The sequence below is a fragment of the Orbicella franksi genome, chromosome 6, assembly GCF_964199315.1.
Source record: "Orbicella franksi chromosome 6, jaOrbFran1.1, whole genome shotgun sequence".
Taxonomy (NCBI): Eukaryota; Metazoa; Cnidaria; class Anthozoa; order Scleractinia; family Merulinidae; genus Orbicella; species Orbicella franksi.
Genome location: NC_138150.1, coordinates 32,187,497 through 32,202,758, shown reverse-complemented (window position 1 = coordinate 32,202,758; position 15,262 = coordinate 32,187,497). Strand labels below are relative to the sequence as shown.

Below are 15,262 nucleotides of genomic sequence, written 5' to 3'. Positions count from 1 at the left end.
TCTCGTGGAAAACAACACTGAGTTGAGTTAGTCACAAGATTTGCTTGAATGAAGAAATCCTGGTGGAAAACAAAGTAACTTAGTCACGGGATTTCCTGTATTAATATAAAAGCACAGTTTATTTGAATAGGGCAAATTTCGTGGAAAACAGATTGAGTTACTCACGAGACTCTTCTACTAGTATAAAGGCATTTTACTGTTGGAGTGTTCGTCAGGAGATTTCCGCTCTTTTGCAAGGCTTTGTTTATCTGGATAAAGGAAAACTCTTGAAAAACCTGGCGGGCTAAAGATATTTCCTCTATCTGGATAAACACAGCGCTTGTTGAGTAAAAGGTTTTGGACAGTAATTCACAAGGTTCTCTATCAGTTCACGTGTTTATCAACCTCTTTCCCAGGGTCTCTCTCTTAAATCTCGTGGCAAGCTTGGTAACCGCGCACAGATAAGTAATGAACACCGGCCAGACGTGAAGCATTGCACGCGTACTCGCAAGACGAGAGAGTTGACATGTGGTTCGAGCGGTACACCTCTTTCTCTGCTCTTCTATTCTACTTCTCTTCTCAGAGTCGGCTTGTATCAAGTGCTTTGAGAGGTAAGTTGTAAACTACAAGCGAGAAATCAGAACTGGAGGTAATCTAGCGTCAGGTTTCACGACTAAAACAGTCACTTCATTAGCTACTGGCAGCTTTTGGATCACGTTTTCTCTTCTCGCAAAACAAACAAGGTTTCGTTGAATGAAAAAGTAAATTATTTGAAGAAGGTCAACACTGTCATTCGTCTGTCCATGGTTATTTTAAGGATGAATTTTATTTAGCCCTGTTTTTGTGGATTATTTTGAACAGGAATAGTGATATTGTTGTCGCGATATCGACCGACCCCGCAATCGTTGCTGGTGCGAGTTTTTTGTTGAAGAGAAACTGCATTTATAGAATGCAGGTTTCCTTTGGCCTAGCTCATATATGCTAGTTCTTTGTCGTGTAAATTTTTTACGTAGTATAGTGCTTCGTTTATCTTGATTTTGTCGAGAGTTTTTTTGGAATGAGAGTTCGATTTGCCACGGCTCGAAAAAACGTTAAATTCCGCCTTGCTCTTCGGAAAAAAACATTAATGTTGCTTGCCTTGGACAGGTTGTCAGAATACTTGCCTGATCCCTTGCACATCGGGCAAGTAAGAATGAAAAGTTACTTGACTGGACGGCACTATTTTCCGAGCCCTGATTGTTTTAAGAATAAATAAATTTTTAAAAATGCTATTGTCTCTCTCAGTAAACTTAGGTAAGCTTTAGATGTACCTTTGCTGAGACTTTAAAATTAAATAGAGCAGGCCCAGCGTGGAACAGACAGGTAGCGGTTTGCTCTCCCTCGTTGAAGCTTTGGGTTTTCCGTGTACGTATTAGACTGTATGACAGTGGAGACGTCAATAATTGGGAAATACATTCAGATGCTAATTAATAAACGTAAACGTGGTCAATATTGTACGTTTTATACGCCCCTGGAGGCAAAATGTTCTGCACCCATGGCTACAAAATTCATTTCTGGGTGGGTTGCTCGTTGGTTCTTTTGAATATTTAGAAGAAAGTTGGTTTTTCTTGAGGGAAGTAGAGAATAAATTAAAGGGTTATTTCTTCAGGCTGGACCGGTTAATTTTATTATCTGAATGAGAACTTGAGTTTGGTTGAAATTGCACATGAAAACAAAGTCTTGGGTTAATTTTGGAGCTGTTAAGGTCAGAAAAGTTAATCGGTATTACATCCTTGAGATAATGGGCCAATTACATTTCTCATGGCAGCCAGCATCTAAATATGCCATGTCTTATTCTTTCTTTTTTTTTGTTAACTTGAAGTGTACTTCGCAAAGAAAATGTTCCCCAAAAATAACTAAACTTGGTTTTGCCTTCCATTATTTGGTACAGCTTACAATGTACACTACATGTACAGTCAAGTCCAGTCCAAGATTATGAATACAACCATGGTTCCCAGCAGCTGTATATGACCATTATCCTTTCGTCAAATAGATGTATTTGTTTATCATGAGAGGTTGTTATTTGTAGGTGAATTGTATTGCTTGCAAACGTGAATTTGACACAATGGCAAGCTGCTCAAACCTTCTTACCCTTGTGAGCGCTTGAATTATTAATGGAACCACTGCACATTTATTTTTCTTGAAAAATTGTATAGATTTTTGTTATGACAGTGTATGACTGAAAGAGAAGTTTTAATTGGCAATACCCTACAAATGAAGGTTGTTTCCCTATAGAAATAATGAATAAAAACAGATGGAGTCGTTTAACATGTAAATATCAACCTGTTTTTAATATTTTTTTTATTACATATACACAAACACGTACAGCATTGTGTTAAATGATATGAAGGCCATTCAGTCTTTCACAATTGGGATAATACATGAAAAAAATAGACACAGTTTCAACGTAGTAATAGGCCCTTTGCATGTCCAGTCGCATAACCATGTCAAACATGAAAAATGGTTGTGGTACAATTATTTTGAAGCCTCTGGCATATTAGTGCAAGATTTCAGGACAGTTTGATAGTTTGAAAATTGTAAATGATATGTATACTGGCCAACAAGCTTGCCATTCAGCGTTTTCCTTTCAAGTCTTGATAATCATTTAAACCTTTAACCATAGCATCTCAGGAGCCTTGTCTTATGACCATTTAAATTCTTATGATTCACAAGGTCATGTGATATGGTCTTGCAAAGAGTCTGTTGAATAACATTCACATGTAAATGTACATGTAAGGTTGATTTAATTGCAGTTTTACACAGTGATTAAGATTCCTTCAGGAACAAACATCTTTTATCCTTTCTCTCTCACAGAATGCAACAGACCTCTGGGTTTGCAAGATGGAAGAATTGTAAATTCTCAACTGTCATCTCCATCACACTTTGAACACCTTTACATTGGAAATGGAAAAAACGTGAATCTGAAAGCTGAGTTTGCACGTTTGAACAATTCCTTAGCTTGGTGTTCACCTTCCACAAAGAATTCTGACAGCACTTTCATTGAAATAGACTTGCATCAACAAGTGAATATCAGTGGTATTGCAACTCAAGGATTCATGGGCATAAATGCTTATTATGTGAAACAGTATAAAGTGGCCTACAGCAAGGATAGAATCACATGGAAGTTATCAAAAAAGGTAACTTAACAGTGTCAATATTTTACTAATTAATGTTCTAGTTTCAAAGAGGCTGTGCAGGTTTCACTCTTGTTCATGTATGTACATGTACATTGTTAATTCTGTTAATTAAGGCCATACGCCTTATTCATAAATGGCAGACGCGCAGTTGAGACCTGAGCTAAGTTCACCTAGACGAGGCTTAGGAGGCATTGCAAGAAACATGGCGTCGAAGTTAAACATCCACCATTGCGTACCATTGTACACACATAAAGGGCGTGTTGGACCAAAAGGAGAACAAATCGGATTCTTTAAGTTTCCAGACAAAGAGGAAGTGAAGAAATGATGGATACATGCTATATGTAGAGGTGTTGGTAGATTTTTTCACATCTCCGGGGCATCAAAAGTGTGTTCGTTACATTTCAAGCTTAGTGACATATCAAAGGGTCTTGGTGAAAAATGTCTCTGAAGACAAGAGCAGTTCTGTCGATATCTGCTTGGAAACAAACTTCACCACGAAAGCGGCCACCCCCTACCAAAAGGCCTTATCAATGACAGGGAAAAGAGAGGAAATCTGTCCCAGAAAGAGTCTGTTTTCAGTGTCTTCGGAGCCGAGCAAAACACCTGAAGCAGCAAACGATATTCCTGAAACAGGTACTAACGAAACCACTATTTTAGGAGCCGCCAGTACCAGAAAAAGATCTTAATGGGACTGTCAAACAATTAAGGCTACTTGGAAAAAAATGCACAGATCTTGAAAAGGCAGTTGTAGATCTGGAAGACAAAATTCAAGCACTTCAGTCAAACGTCTTCTCACTTGGTCGGTTTACCTCTGATGAGGCATTGTTGTTTTATACAGGCTTTCCTAACTACAAAGCATTCTTGGCATCCTTTGAATATTTAGATCCGGGAGATAATGGAGAAAATGTCAGATACTGGTTGTCAGGTGAAAATGAGATACCCTCAGAACACAGTGTCTCCACCTCAGTTAGGTGTAAAGAGGGGTAGACCAAGATCACTCAAACCACAAGAAGAATTTTTCCTCACTTTGTGTTGCTTGAGACAGAGATTTGCAGAAACCCACCTTTCCCACCTGTTTAATGTTTCTCAGGCAACTGTTAGTAGGATTGTTATTAGTTGGATCAATTTTATGTATCTTTGATTTGGAGTGCTTAACATTTGGCCATCAAGAGAAGCTGTCAACAGAACAGTACCTGAAGACTTCAGGAAGGCATATCCCATTACAAGAGTTATTATTGATTGTAAGGAAGTGAAGTGTGCAATGCCCGGTAGCTTGTTGCTGAATAGTGAGTTGTTCAGTGCCTACAAGAATCATACTACACTAAATAGGCTTGTAGGAATTTCTCCATCTGGTGCTATCACTTTCATAAGCCAACTGTATACAGGAAATATATCAGACAAAGAAATTGTAGAAAGGTCAGGCATGCTTGACCTGCCATTTAATGATGGCAAAAAAGGTTTTACTATAAGTGATATCTTACCTTTAGGTGTGTCTTTGAATATTCCACCATTCTTGGGAACATCCACACAAATGCCCCTGGAGGATGTTGTGAGACCTCAGGAGATTGCAGGACTGTGGATCCATGTTGAACGGGCAATTAATAAAAAAGTTTTCATATATGGGATAGTGTTATCCCACTGAATCTCTTTGACATTGCAAATCAAATGTGGCTCGTTTGTGCATTTCTTTGCAACATTCAAGACCCTATCTTAACAAGATGACACAATAGAAAGCTTTAGACAACTGATTTGTAATTTTTATAAAGTTTAATGTTTTGGCTAAACAAGGATGTGTTGTAGTAATATTTACTATCTAGGTCTCAGGAGCTTTTTCTTTTCTTTCAGTGAAATACACAAACACTGAAATAATTATGATACCAGTGAAGGACTGGCCAAAAATTACAGGGGTTGGACCTTAGCACATGACCTAACCCCTTACCTTTGGAATAAAAGAAACTGACTGACCCCAAAATACAGGTCAGAAATTAGATGACCTCCTCCCTACATTGGAAAAGGAGATGACCCACCCCTTATGTGTAGTGAAAAATTACACAGCCCACCCCATTTTGAAGGATCAAAGAAGTAATGACCCACTCCAGTATGCCTTTTGACCAGCCCTGTAAAAATGAAAACTAATGAGTGGTTTGTGATTTTGATATAGACTTACAATTTTACACTGTCTTTGTGAGCTTCAAATCTATTAGATTTACCCCTTAGGATATTTATCAAATCACTCTGAGATTTTGTGCACTAAATGTTTGATTGTGATGCTGTTGCAGAATGACAAACCACCACAGCTTCTGTACATGATGATGCAAATTCAGCTGCAACATACTTAATGAAATGTGTGAAATAATATTGCCAAAGCTTCTCTTGAAGCTCAACCCAGTAACCTCTGTTGAAGGCAATTCTTTCAATTGACATTCCTTTTTTAGTGTAAACAACAAAATCACACCATTGTGCACCAGTAGAGCCCATTTGGCCCTGAACTTGGGCACAGAAAGCATGGGTTCTTTTCAGCTTGCACATGTTCCCAACCCTCTCACCAAAAAACTTAGGGTCTGAGCAGGCATCTACGGGACTCACTTGAAACTTTGTTTCTGGGCACTTGACTTCAAGTAGTCCAAAGGGATCTTCATGATTGGGGTCTATTACCTTTCCATCCGGAGAACATCCCAGAATTGGAGAATTAGTGCATACAACAAGTCCACTTGTGAAAACATGTACTGGTGTTTTTTGACTGTGCATGTATTTGTGATACCTGTCAATTACTACTGGCTCGTATTTAATCCCATGAGCTGTGTGTCTAGAGTGGAATGTCTTTGGACACATGATTTCTTGAGCAAATTGACTGCATTGTCTGTGAGAAATCAGATGAAACTGAGATGCTGTAAAATGGTACTTTTGCTCAAGCTTCCACCTTTAAGAATGTGACTGATCCCTAGTCTCCTCAATGGTATTGACAGTTTCCTCATCAATGCATAGTGATTCATAGAAGTTCCTCTCTACATCTGTTAGCTGATTGTTTTGAACTGTAGGCAGTTCACAATATCTTAAGTGAAACCTGGGATAAGTTAATTGCTGGTTAGTTGTCCTCCCCCGAGGCACAGAGGAAATATCAACACAGTCATTAAAGTTGGACTTTATGTGGGTTAGCTGGTAGCTTACACTGGACTATGCCCGAATCTTGTTTCTTTCAGATGTGTTTCACTCCCAAGATCATCAATTTGAGCAAGACCCATTTGAGGGTTTATATCTCTTTGACTGCCTGCTTGAATTTTTGCTCCTCTGCACTGTTGTACATTGCGTTATTTCTTGCCTCGTGAAGGAGAGAATGAATCCCTTCGTTTCCACTTTTTGTATCCTCCAGTTTGGTTTTTGAGACAACCACGTCTGTAACAGGCTGCATATAGATGGTTTCACCTCAACCTTTTTGATGCCAAGTTTGAAGTTTTGAGGTCCATGCTTCCTCTGGGACCTGATCAACTTCATTTTCTAGGTCTTTAGTATTTTGGGACCCATATAGACTAAATTTACAAGCCTTCAGCATTAAGGCTAAAGAATGGTTGCAGTAGCCCAAGGAACCCGCAACACATGAACATTTGGAATCTTTCACTTCTCCTGAGACAATACATAATGCTAAAGATACATTGTGAGGGGAATCGTTCTTTCGAAAGGAGTGATAACATTTGCAACGCATGAAAAAGTATCTTTGGTCACTGTAGCTTTCAATGTTCTCAAGATATTCATCCTTTAGAAATGTTGTAGCTTTTTTTAGCCCAGTTGGAACAGAGTTCTTATCAGCACAGCCCAAACTCTTTCCAGTTAGTGCAACAAATTTATCCATCTTGGCATGGGAGAAAAAGGCCATTTTCTGCAGCGAGTTCCCCCATCCACTCATTGGGTAATTGATCGTTATGTTCCCTTGACGCTGAGAAACATAGGTAGAGCTGGCGTTTATAGAAGTACTTGCTACAGTCTCATGGCTGCTGCTTGCTTGCTCTCTAGCAATTTTCCTCTTCATGTAACTTAAATCCGGATCTGGATTGACTATCGCGTCTTCTGACCCCGATTTGATATATCCATCAACCCTGGAGAAAAATTTTCGAATTCGGGTGTATTTTACTTAGATATCGAAACCAAACTATACTTAACTCACTCAACATAAGAAGTTTAGATTACTACTTATATTTGTCTATTGATCGTTACATTTAAACCTACCATTTTAATAGCTGAGCCTTTGTTTTCAGCCCTTTGCATTTAACTCCCCTACATTTTAGCCAAAACCTCAGGGCATCGTTGTTGAGCTCTGCTGGGTTTCTTCCCTCTAAAGACACTCCGGGAATATTGTCTTGACTCAAATTAACTGCAAAACTCGCCGCCATATTTACAACAGAACATTCGATCAGGTCTTCAAACTACGTTACATCAACTGATCCTCAATTTAACTAAACAGTCAATAATTCCACAAACCTTCGAACAAAACTTACAGCTTCGTTAGATTGAGCGATGCCTCCTAAGCCTTGTTTTGGTGAACTCAGCTCGGGTCTAAACCGTGCGTCTGCCATTTATGAATAAGGCGCATTTACATTTACCATGTTACATTCTACGTTTTTTTTTTTTTTCGCAACTCTCCCCTAGTATGTTCTAGTTGTGTGTACATGTACCTCCACCTTAGCATTTGTTAGCAGTCAATGCTGTGACAACAGACAGAATTAACCACATAAAAAAGAACATTATTTTATAAGCGTTTTATTACATTATTTTCAATCACAGTATTGTGGTGCAAGTCCTCAAAGCTTGCAGTTTTCCTTGAGTTTTAATTTCCTCTGTACTGTACACTTTTGGAACCAATTTACCCTCAGTGTCCAGCAAACATGTATGCATATTTTCACTCCTGGCCAATGATGTGACAGTTATTGTCAGTCTCTGTAGTTCTGACTTATAAGTCACCTGGGACTCGGGCTACATTGTAATATTAGTTGACAATAGAAATTAACTAGCAGACAAACCATACATTGCATGACATGTTTTTGTTCGTACTTGTTTCAAATTTATCTCATATGTTACCTCTTTCTAATTATTTCAATCTTAAAATTGAGTGTTTTAGCTTGAACACTGTATACTTTGTTTTTAATATTTGTTGTAGGTTTGGACAGGCAATTCTGATGCCCAAACAGTTGTTAAGAATACCTTCAATCCTGTGACATCTGCCAGATTTTTAAGAGTCTATCCTGTAACTTACAACATCAGAGTCTGTGTGCGAATGGAACTATATGGTTGCACTAATTGTAAGTCATACATGTAGTATGTGGACTTTTACTTTTGATTTGCTTCTTTCCTCTATCAGTTTCTTTGGATTTTTAATGCCCTAGGGCAAAATGAAGTTTTCCCCAATTTCCTTTAGTTAAACACTAAAATGACACTATCAGGGCTGTGCTCTAGAAGTGTCTGGGTGCAACAGGCACCTACATGTACCTATTACCTTTAGGTGACTGAAAAAACTTTTTCATAAAATTATAAACTCAAGTGCTGAGCACTCAGAATTTCGTAGTAGCAGGGAATCTAACAGGATGCGGTGGTGCGGATCCTCATAGTCTGCTAACATCCGCATCCTCTGCATAATCAGAGCTTTTTTCTGCATAAAACAGAAAAAAGTGATTCATATTTAGTGACAAAACAGCAGCTTTGTCGCTAACATCCCCCCAAGTAAATATTCCTGAGAGATTATTTTGAAGTGGTTTCTCTACTAAAACAGACTAAAACAGACCATTTTGTTTGTAACAAATTTTTACCCTTCAGGCATTCCAACTGACTATAGGCAAAGAGCTAGTTTTTCATCGCCTGATGTAGTGCCTGGTTACTAAGTTACGGATGTTCCAAGAACACAACAACTGATTCTTTATGCACAATTCCACGGAAACCCTGTGTTAAGTGAAGAAATACCTGTTAAGAAATACTAGAAACAGATCAAGCATAATGTCAAAGTTGGCAGGAATGATGTTTTATAAGTTAATATTCTATTTAAGAGCTCACTTTGAAGTGCTTTTCCTTTCATTGATGTTCGGTACATTGGAAAGGCATTATCAATTTTGTTAACTGTTGAAATTTCTGCATTAATCCAGAGTGTGTTTTTCGCATCATCATCATCAGTCCTCATTGCGCCATCGGACGCATAATGTGTTTTCTGCATAATTGAGGCATTTTTCTGCATTTCCCCCCCCCCCCCCCCAAAATTTCCGTGTAATTTGTTTTTTTTTCCTGCACCATGTTAGATGGCATGTAGTTATGTAGGAACCTTTGGACTGTTTATAATTTTTCTTCGACCACAGTCTTGTACTATTTTTGCTTTGTTTTGATTTCTTTTTCATGTTTGAACAAACACCCCAAAACTGTTGTTGCAGAGATAGCACATACAACTTCAAAAATGACCTGCAAAATACTTTAAATGTTTGCATCTGGAGTCACATGGCAACAAGAAATTATGACAGTGAGGATGGATCCTGTGCTGTTGAAACTGAAGAAAAACACTCAACCTTTTTCCTCCTTAGAACCAAGAGTTCGTTGAACTTGATGTATATGAAGTTAGAGCTACAGAAAAAGAAGAGAATGGAACTCTAATTAAACTGCTTATTATTTCATGTTTGTTTTCAAATGTTATACTTTATGATCAATACCTTTTTAGTTACCCTGCATATTGGGAAATCACACCTCAACTTTTAACTGCACTTCACCACTCAGTTTGAAACTACAGTGTGTACTACATGCATAACATGATTTTAAAATAATTTGTGTTATTTTCAGTGACAACGGATGCAAATCCTGAGACACCTGTTGTTACTACACCAACTGTTACTGTTCCTAGTACAACAGTGCGTGCCCTTCAAAGCACTGTTACATCAAGTTTAGTTGTGACCCCTACTCCAAGTGAAGAAATTACAACTGCTTCCAAAGAGTCAGGTATTTGTGAAGAAGAGATTTTTAAAACTGTTTGTCACAATTAAGGTATCAAATATAGTTGAAAGAATATTTTTGTCAGTTTATAGAAGTTTCCTTATGTTCTGCTGTACAGTATACATATTGGTTATTGACCAAGTGTGAGGCCAAGTTGGCAGGATATTAGCCAAGTTCGTTTTTTGGCATGTTCATGGACCTAGATGCATTCGAGGTCCATAAACATGCAAAAAAAAAAAGGAATGAGGCCAATATCCAGCCATCTTGACTGAGCAAACTTGCTAAATATAGAATTAATTATATGACTGCGGAGAAATTTTTTCTTGTGAGACTTGGCATGTGCTCCCCAGAAGTAAGGTCTTTTCAGGCACTACATGTGTTAAAGTGGTAGAAGAAACAAGGTCTCTTTTTGTACACTTATGTGTATGTTCATGACCATAATATTTGTGAACATTGACAACTAAGGAGAATGGATCTCTCTAGTCTGTTTTAGTTTTTTTTTATTGTTGCTTAAGTTGCTGGCAGAAGAAGTTTTATTACATGAGTGACAGTAATGAGCATGCAAGATGAAAAATGTTTGTTTTGTTATGATACTAAAATGTTCTCTTTTCAGGTTCTGTCAAAACTGCAATCCCTACTCTTCGCAGTGGTACAACAAAGGCCACTACAAAAGCCATAAACAATGTTGTCAATACTGATAATAAGATGAAGGAACCACATCCTACCACTTCAGTTAAAGTTCCCTGGTCTGTGCCATCTGAAGAACCAGTTGTAGCAGCACAAACAGATCAAGATGTGGGTGAGGATTACTTCCTAGATGACAATCCTGTTCGTTTATCTACCACTTCAATTGTGGTACTTTCAGTGACTTCTGTATTTGTGGTCGTTGTGATGGTGCCTGTCATTATGTTTGTGATTTTTCTTCACCAACGGAAACAGAAAAGGTGAGATAACAAAACAAGGACTCTGTCAGTGTGTCGTGACAATTTTATAGCTGTTAGTATCAATGTATTTTTTCTTTACGCACATGTACTATTTAATATGTGTCCTAATAAGCCTTGTATCATTCTTTCATCATTGAGATGTTGACATACTCTAAATGTCCTGGGTAGTTGACGTACATAGTAATTTGTGGTAATTGGTCAAAAAAGGATTTATTATATGGGATAAAGAACAGTAAAAAGTGATCTTTGTACTCTTGGGGCACAGTACACAATCCCAAGGGTTGCCAATCACAGGACAGGATTTAGTTCATAACAGGTACTGTTTTAAGTTGCCTAGAATATGTTGACAGTTACAAGATTTTTTGTGAAAAAGGTGATTGTTGTTCATCAGGGAAGAATACAACAACATATTAAAGTTAATTATTTGTCCTATGATGTAAAGATGACTACATCTACATCAACCTTTATCAGTTGATAAGGTCAACTGATAGACTGGCAATAAACAGTTGAAACATTGCAGTCTGCATCTCAAGTGACAACATTGTGATGTGCACAGATGGTATACTTAAACGTTTTAAGATTGTTGATCACAATGCACCAGTGTACAGTTTACATGCAGTTGTCAGTAGCAACGTTTGCATGGACATGTATTAATTCTTTTTTACCAGTACAGCATAAATATTTATCTGTGCTCCCTGTAAACCCTCCATTTCATTGCAGATTGCTTACACATAACTCTACTGATGTTGTTTTATTCAATCCCTGCTTCAGATGTTCTTTTCCAGATAAGGGTGATGGAATTCCACTTCGTACTGTTGTGATTGATGAGAATCTTTGCAGCCAAGAGTTTTAGTAAGTAGACATTTAAATGTTTTGTAACGTGTAGAAAAGGAGTGTTTTTGTTACAACACATCTGATGATCATGTCAGAATAAAATTAACAACTACATGTACAGTGTAAATCTAATAAATCAGCACCAAAGAGACATGCCTAAGACACTTGCCAAAGTTCCCGCAGAATAAACTTTAGAAGTAAGTTTTTTAAGTGAATAGAATTTCTGTAAAGTTCCAGATCATAGACAAATCCCTAAAAGAGGTGATCCTTCAAAAGTAATATCTTTTTGTGGTTCCTAGTAAAATCCCAACAGTAGCAGAAAAGCAATAATTGTCACCCTCTAAATGTTGATTCACACCTCAACAACTATTTACATACAGTAGGTGATTTTCTGTATGAACTAGCAAGCACAGCATGAAAGTTAAAAAGGAATTGAAATAACATGCTTGCCAGGGCTTGAAAACAACTTGAATTCCAGCTTGCCTTCAGGATCTCTCCAATAATGCTTGCCCTGGGTAAGTGCTAGTCTGCTCTTTTACTGATTTAGTTGGTAGACGACTTGCCTGATTCCGGCAAGTGAGAATGAAATGTTACTTGCCCGAAGGGAAAATCTACTCGTCTGGGATGACCGCACAGCACTTTTTTCGAGCCCTGTGCTTGCCCATGAAATAATGAGCTGCCAGGGCAACCAACAATTTTGAGACTTCTAGCTAGTCACGAAAAACCAGTAATATTTAACACAGTATTACTTTAAACATGTAGTAAGTAAGAAGCCATGCAGCACACTTTATCTACAGTGGAATCATTAACAAGTTTCAGGTCTTTGGTTTTGACTGTTTGTTGGTTTCTCTCTTTAGTGATACCTACAAATATGGTGTGCCCACAGGGAAATGCAATGCAGTTGATTTCAACTTTCTGAATCAAGGTGCTGTGTAAAACAAGGAGCAGGTTATGGATGTTATGAACTGCACTTCTGGTGGTCTGCCTGGTGGACAGCTACAATGTGTATGTGTTCATGTACAACAAGTGATAGTCTTCTTTTGTGTGCTAAAATGCAATGAAAACAATCTGTTCCATGCACTGCCCCAGCGTAGGCATGCTTAAAGCAAATTATAATAATGAGTTTTTATATATTATTAAGCAAGACTTTCTAAATGACTATTTTCTTTATTAATTTATACAGTTATAATTAGTTAAATACTAATTAATTGATGTGATCATCAGGAAAGGGAAAACATTTTGGTCATTTTTACAGTTGCAGATGTATCAAAACACGTGTGAAAGAATGAGGTGCATTGTGCAGGTCCAGAGAATATCCGTACCCCCCCTCCCCACAAAAGGGATTTTAGAAAAAATCCCTTCTGTGGGGGAGGTATGGATATTTTCTAGAACTACGCATTGTAACTCAAACAGCTGGGGATAGACTTGCCGACGTCTTTACTTTGGAGAATTCCTTATTGTTCCCTCAGTCATTTGTTTAATTTGTGGGAAATGTTTTCCTTTTCTTGAATGGTCCAATTAGCATGATGATAAGTAAGAGTTGATTTTTTAAAAAAAAAAAAAGAAAGAAAAAACCTTGCTTTTAATTAAGCAGATGTACTTAACTAATGTTGTAATGGTTGTAAATTTATCAATAGTCAATCCCATATAATGAGGTTAAATTGCTGCACACTATTCCAGTGAGAATGTGTGCACAATTGCACGGCATCCGTGCACAGCTTGTGGAGTTGTACTGATATATTTGTATACTGTTCCAGAGTGGATGTGTACAAAATACGTGATGGTTTGGGACATACAAAATATTTTGTGTCATAGGCTAATTCTGGATTCATGACATCCAGTTAAGATGTAGTGCCAGTAAAAATGTTGAGTGCTTATTATAGCCTGAAGAGTGCTCCAGTAAGTTAGTTATTAATTAGCTTTCCAGTGATTTAATGAAACTCCTGTTAAGCCCATAAGCACTCTGAACTGGAAGTTGTAGCTCAAACGTGAAATTCGAACTTTAACTCTGCACTTTTTCTCAAACTTGAAAATTTGATTTGTTTTTGTATTATTATTATTGTTATTATTATTATTATTATTAAAACATTAAAATATTATTATTACTATTAAAATATTTTTTTTATTTTGGACATTTCTACGTATGCAGTGAACAACAGAACAGGTAAATCTTGTTTGCAAGGCAGCTCGCTCAATCTTTGGTAATTATTTATTTTCATTGATAGATTTTCGTTCCTGAAATTCTGTTTATGTTGAATGACCTGCATACATGTAGAACCTGAAAACTACATGCACGTTCCTTGAATTGCTTCATAATGCTATGCTGTTTTTAATTTTTGTTTTTTCACAAACATAATTTGTTGATCTATCAAATGGGGCAATGATTGGCATACATGTACATATAATTTAATTACACAGGCCATTTTATACTCCAACATTTTGTATTAGGTTTATGGTGCAAGAATACATAGTTACTGATGCTAAGAATGCTTATACTGTAGTTGCTAAATGATGTAGCATCTTGCATTTTTCTGAAGTGCACTGTTCCAGAGTGATCATGTACATGGTATCCATGTGTTATACTTATCTTCTGTCGAGACCCAACATAGATGTGCCAAAAGGCACACTATGAAAGGTATGTTTTTCAGTTTAATTGATAAAAGTGGCAGAAAGTAGAATTACAATTGGCCTAGATGTTGTTAGAATTCATGCAATGAGCAACGTTACGGAGTTCAAGTTAAAATGCCAAGTTTGAGTTAACATACTGAATTTAAGTCGAAACATAGAGTCTAAACAGAACTCCATACTGCCTGACTAGCGCTCTGGTGAGCAAGATTTGTAGGGAAGGGTAACACAGTCTTCAAACTCGCAACTTTAAGTAGAACCGTTAAATTTAATACACTGGCAATGTATGATGATATATATGCAGTATTCCAGAGCACACTTGTGCAAATGTTTTCTTGAGAGCAAAGTGATTCTTGGAACTTTCCGTTTTGAAGTTTTTGTACACTATTCCAGAGAGTTTATGTACACATTAAGTGCTAACGGTCACACGTTTGTTGTACACCAGTGAAAACAAGGTGTAAGTGCTTCCTTCTTGGCCGAGCAGAAAACTAGTTTTTAAAATACATTTTGTACACTATTCCAGAGAGTTTATATACAAATATTAAATCGCAGAATTTTTAATTTTTATCAATGAACCCCCATCTAATTATATTTATACAGTGTTCCAGAGAGGGCATGTACAAAATGAATTTGAACTAGATGAGAGATAAATCCAAAAGTTGTTTGTTAAAATCAATTTTGTACACTATTCCAGAGAGGCTATGTACAAATTAAGTTCTAATATAAATATAAAGTGTTCCAGAGTGAACA

The 15,262-nt window shown here is 37.2% G+C and overlaps 1 protein-coding gene and 1 pseudogene across 1 annotated transcript; both read left to right on the top strand.

The window, feature by feature from the left end:
• The first annotated feature begins 505 nt into the window (after window positions 1–505).
• Window positions 506–15,083, top strand: LOC145490956 (uncharacterized). The gene is made up of 7 exons (XM_081470074.1): window positions 506–590; window positions 2,833–3,155; window positions 8,305–8,446; window positions 9,960–10,115; window positions 10,723–11,053; window positions 11,825–11,905; window positions 12,745–15,083. The coding sequence occupies exons 1-7, from the start codon at window positions 506–508 to the stop codon at window positions 12,821–12,823; spliced, it is 1,197 nt and encodes a 398-aa protein (XP_081326200.1). The 3' UTR covers window positions 12,824–15,083.
• Window positions 3,289–4,797, top strand: LOC145489435 (uncharacterized; annotated as a pseudogene).
• Window positions 15,084–15,262: the final 179 nt, after the last annotated feature.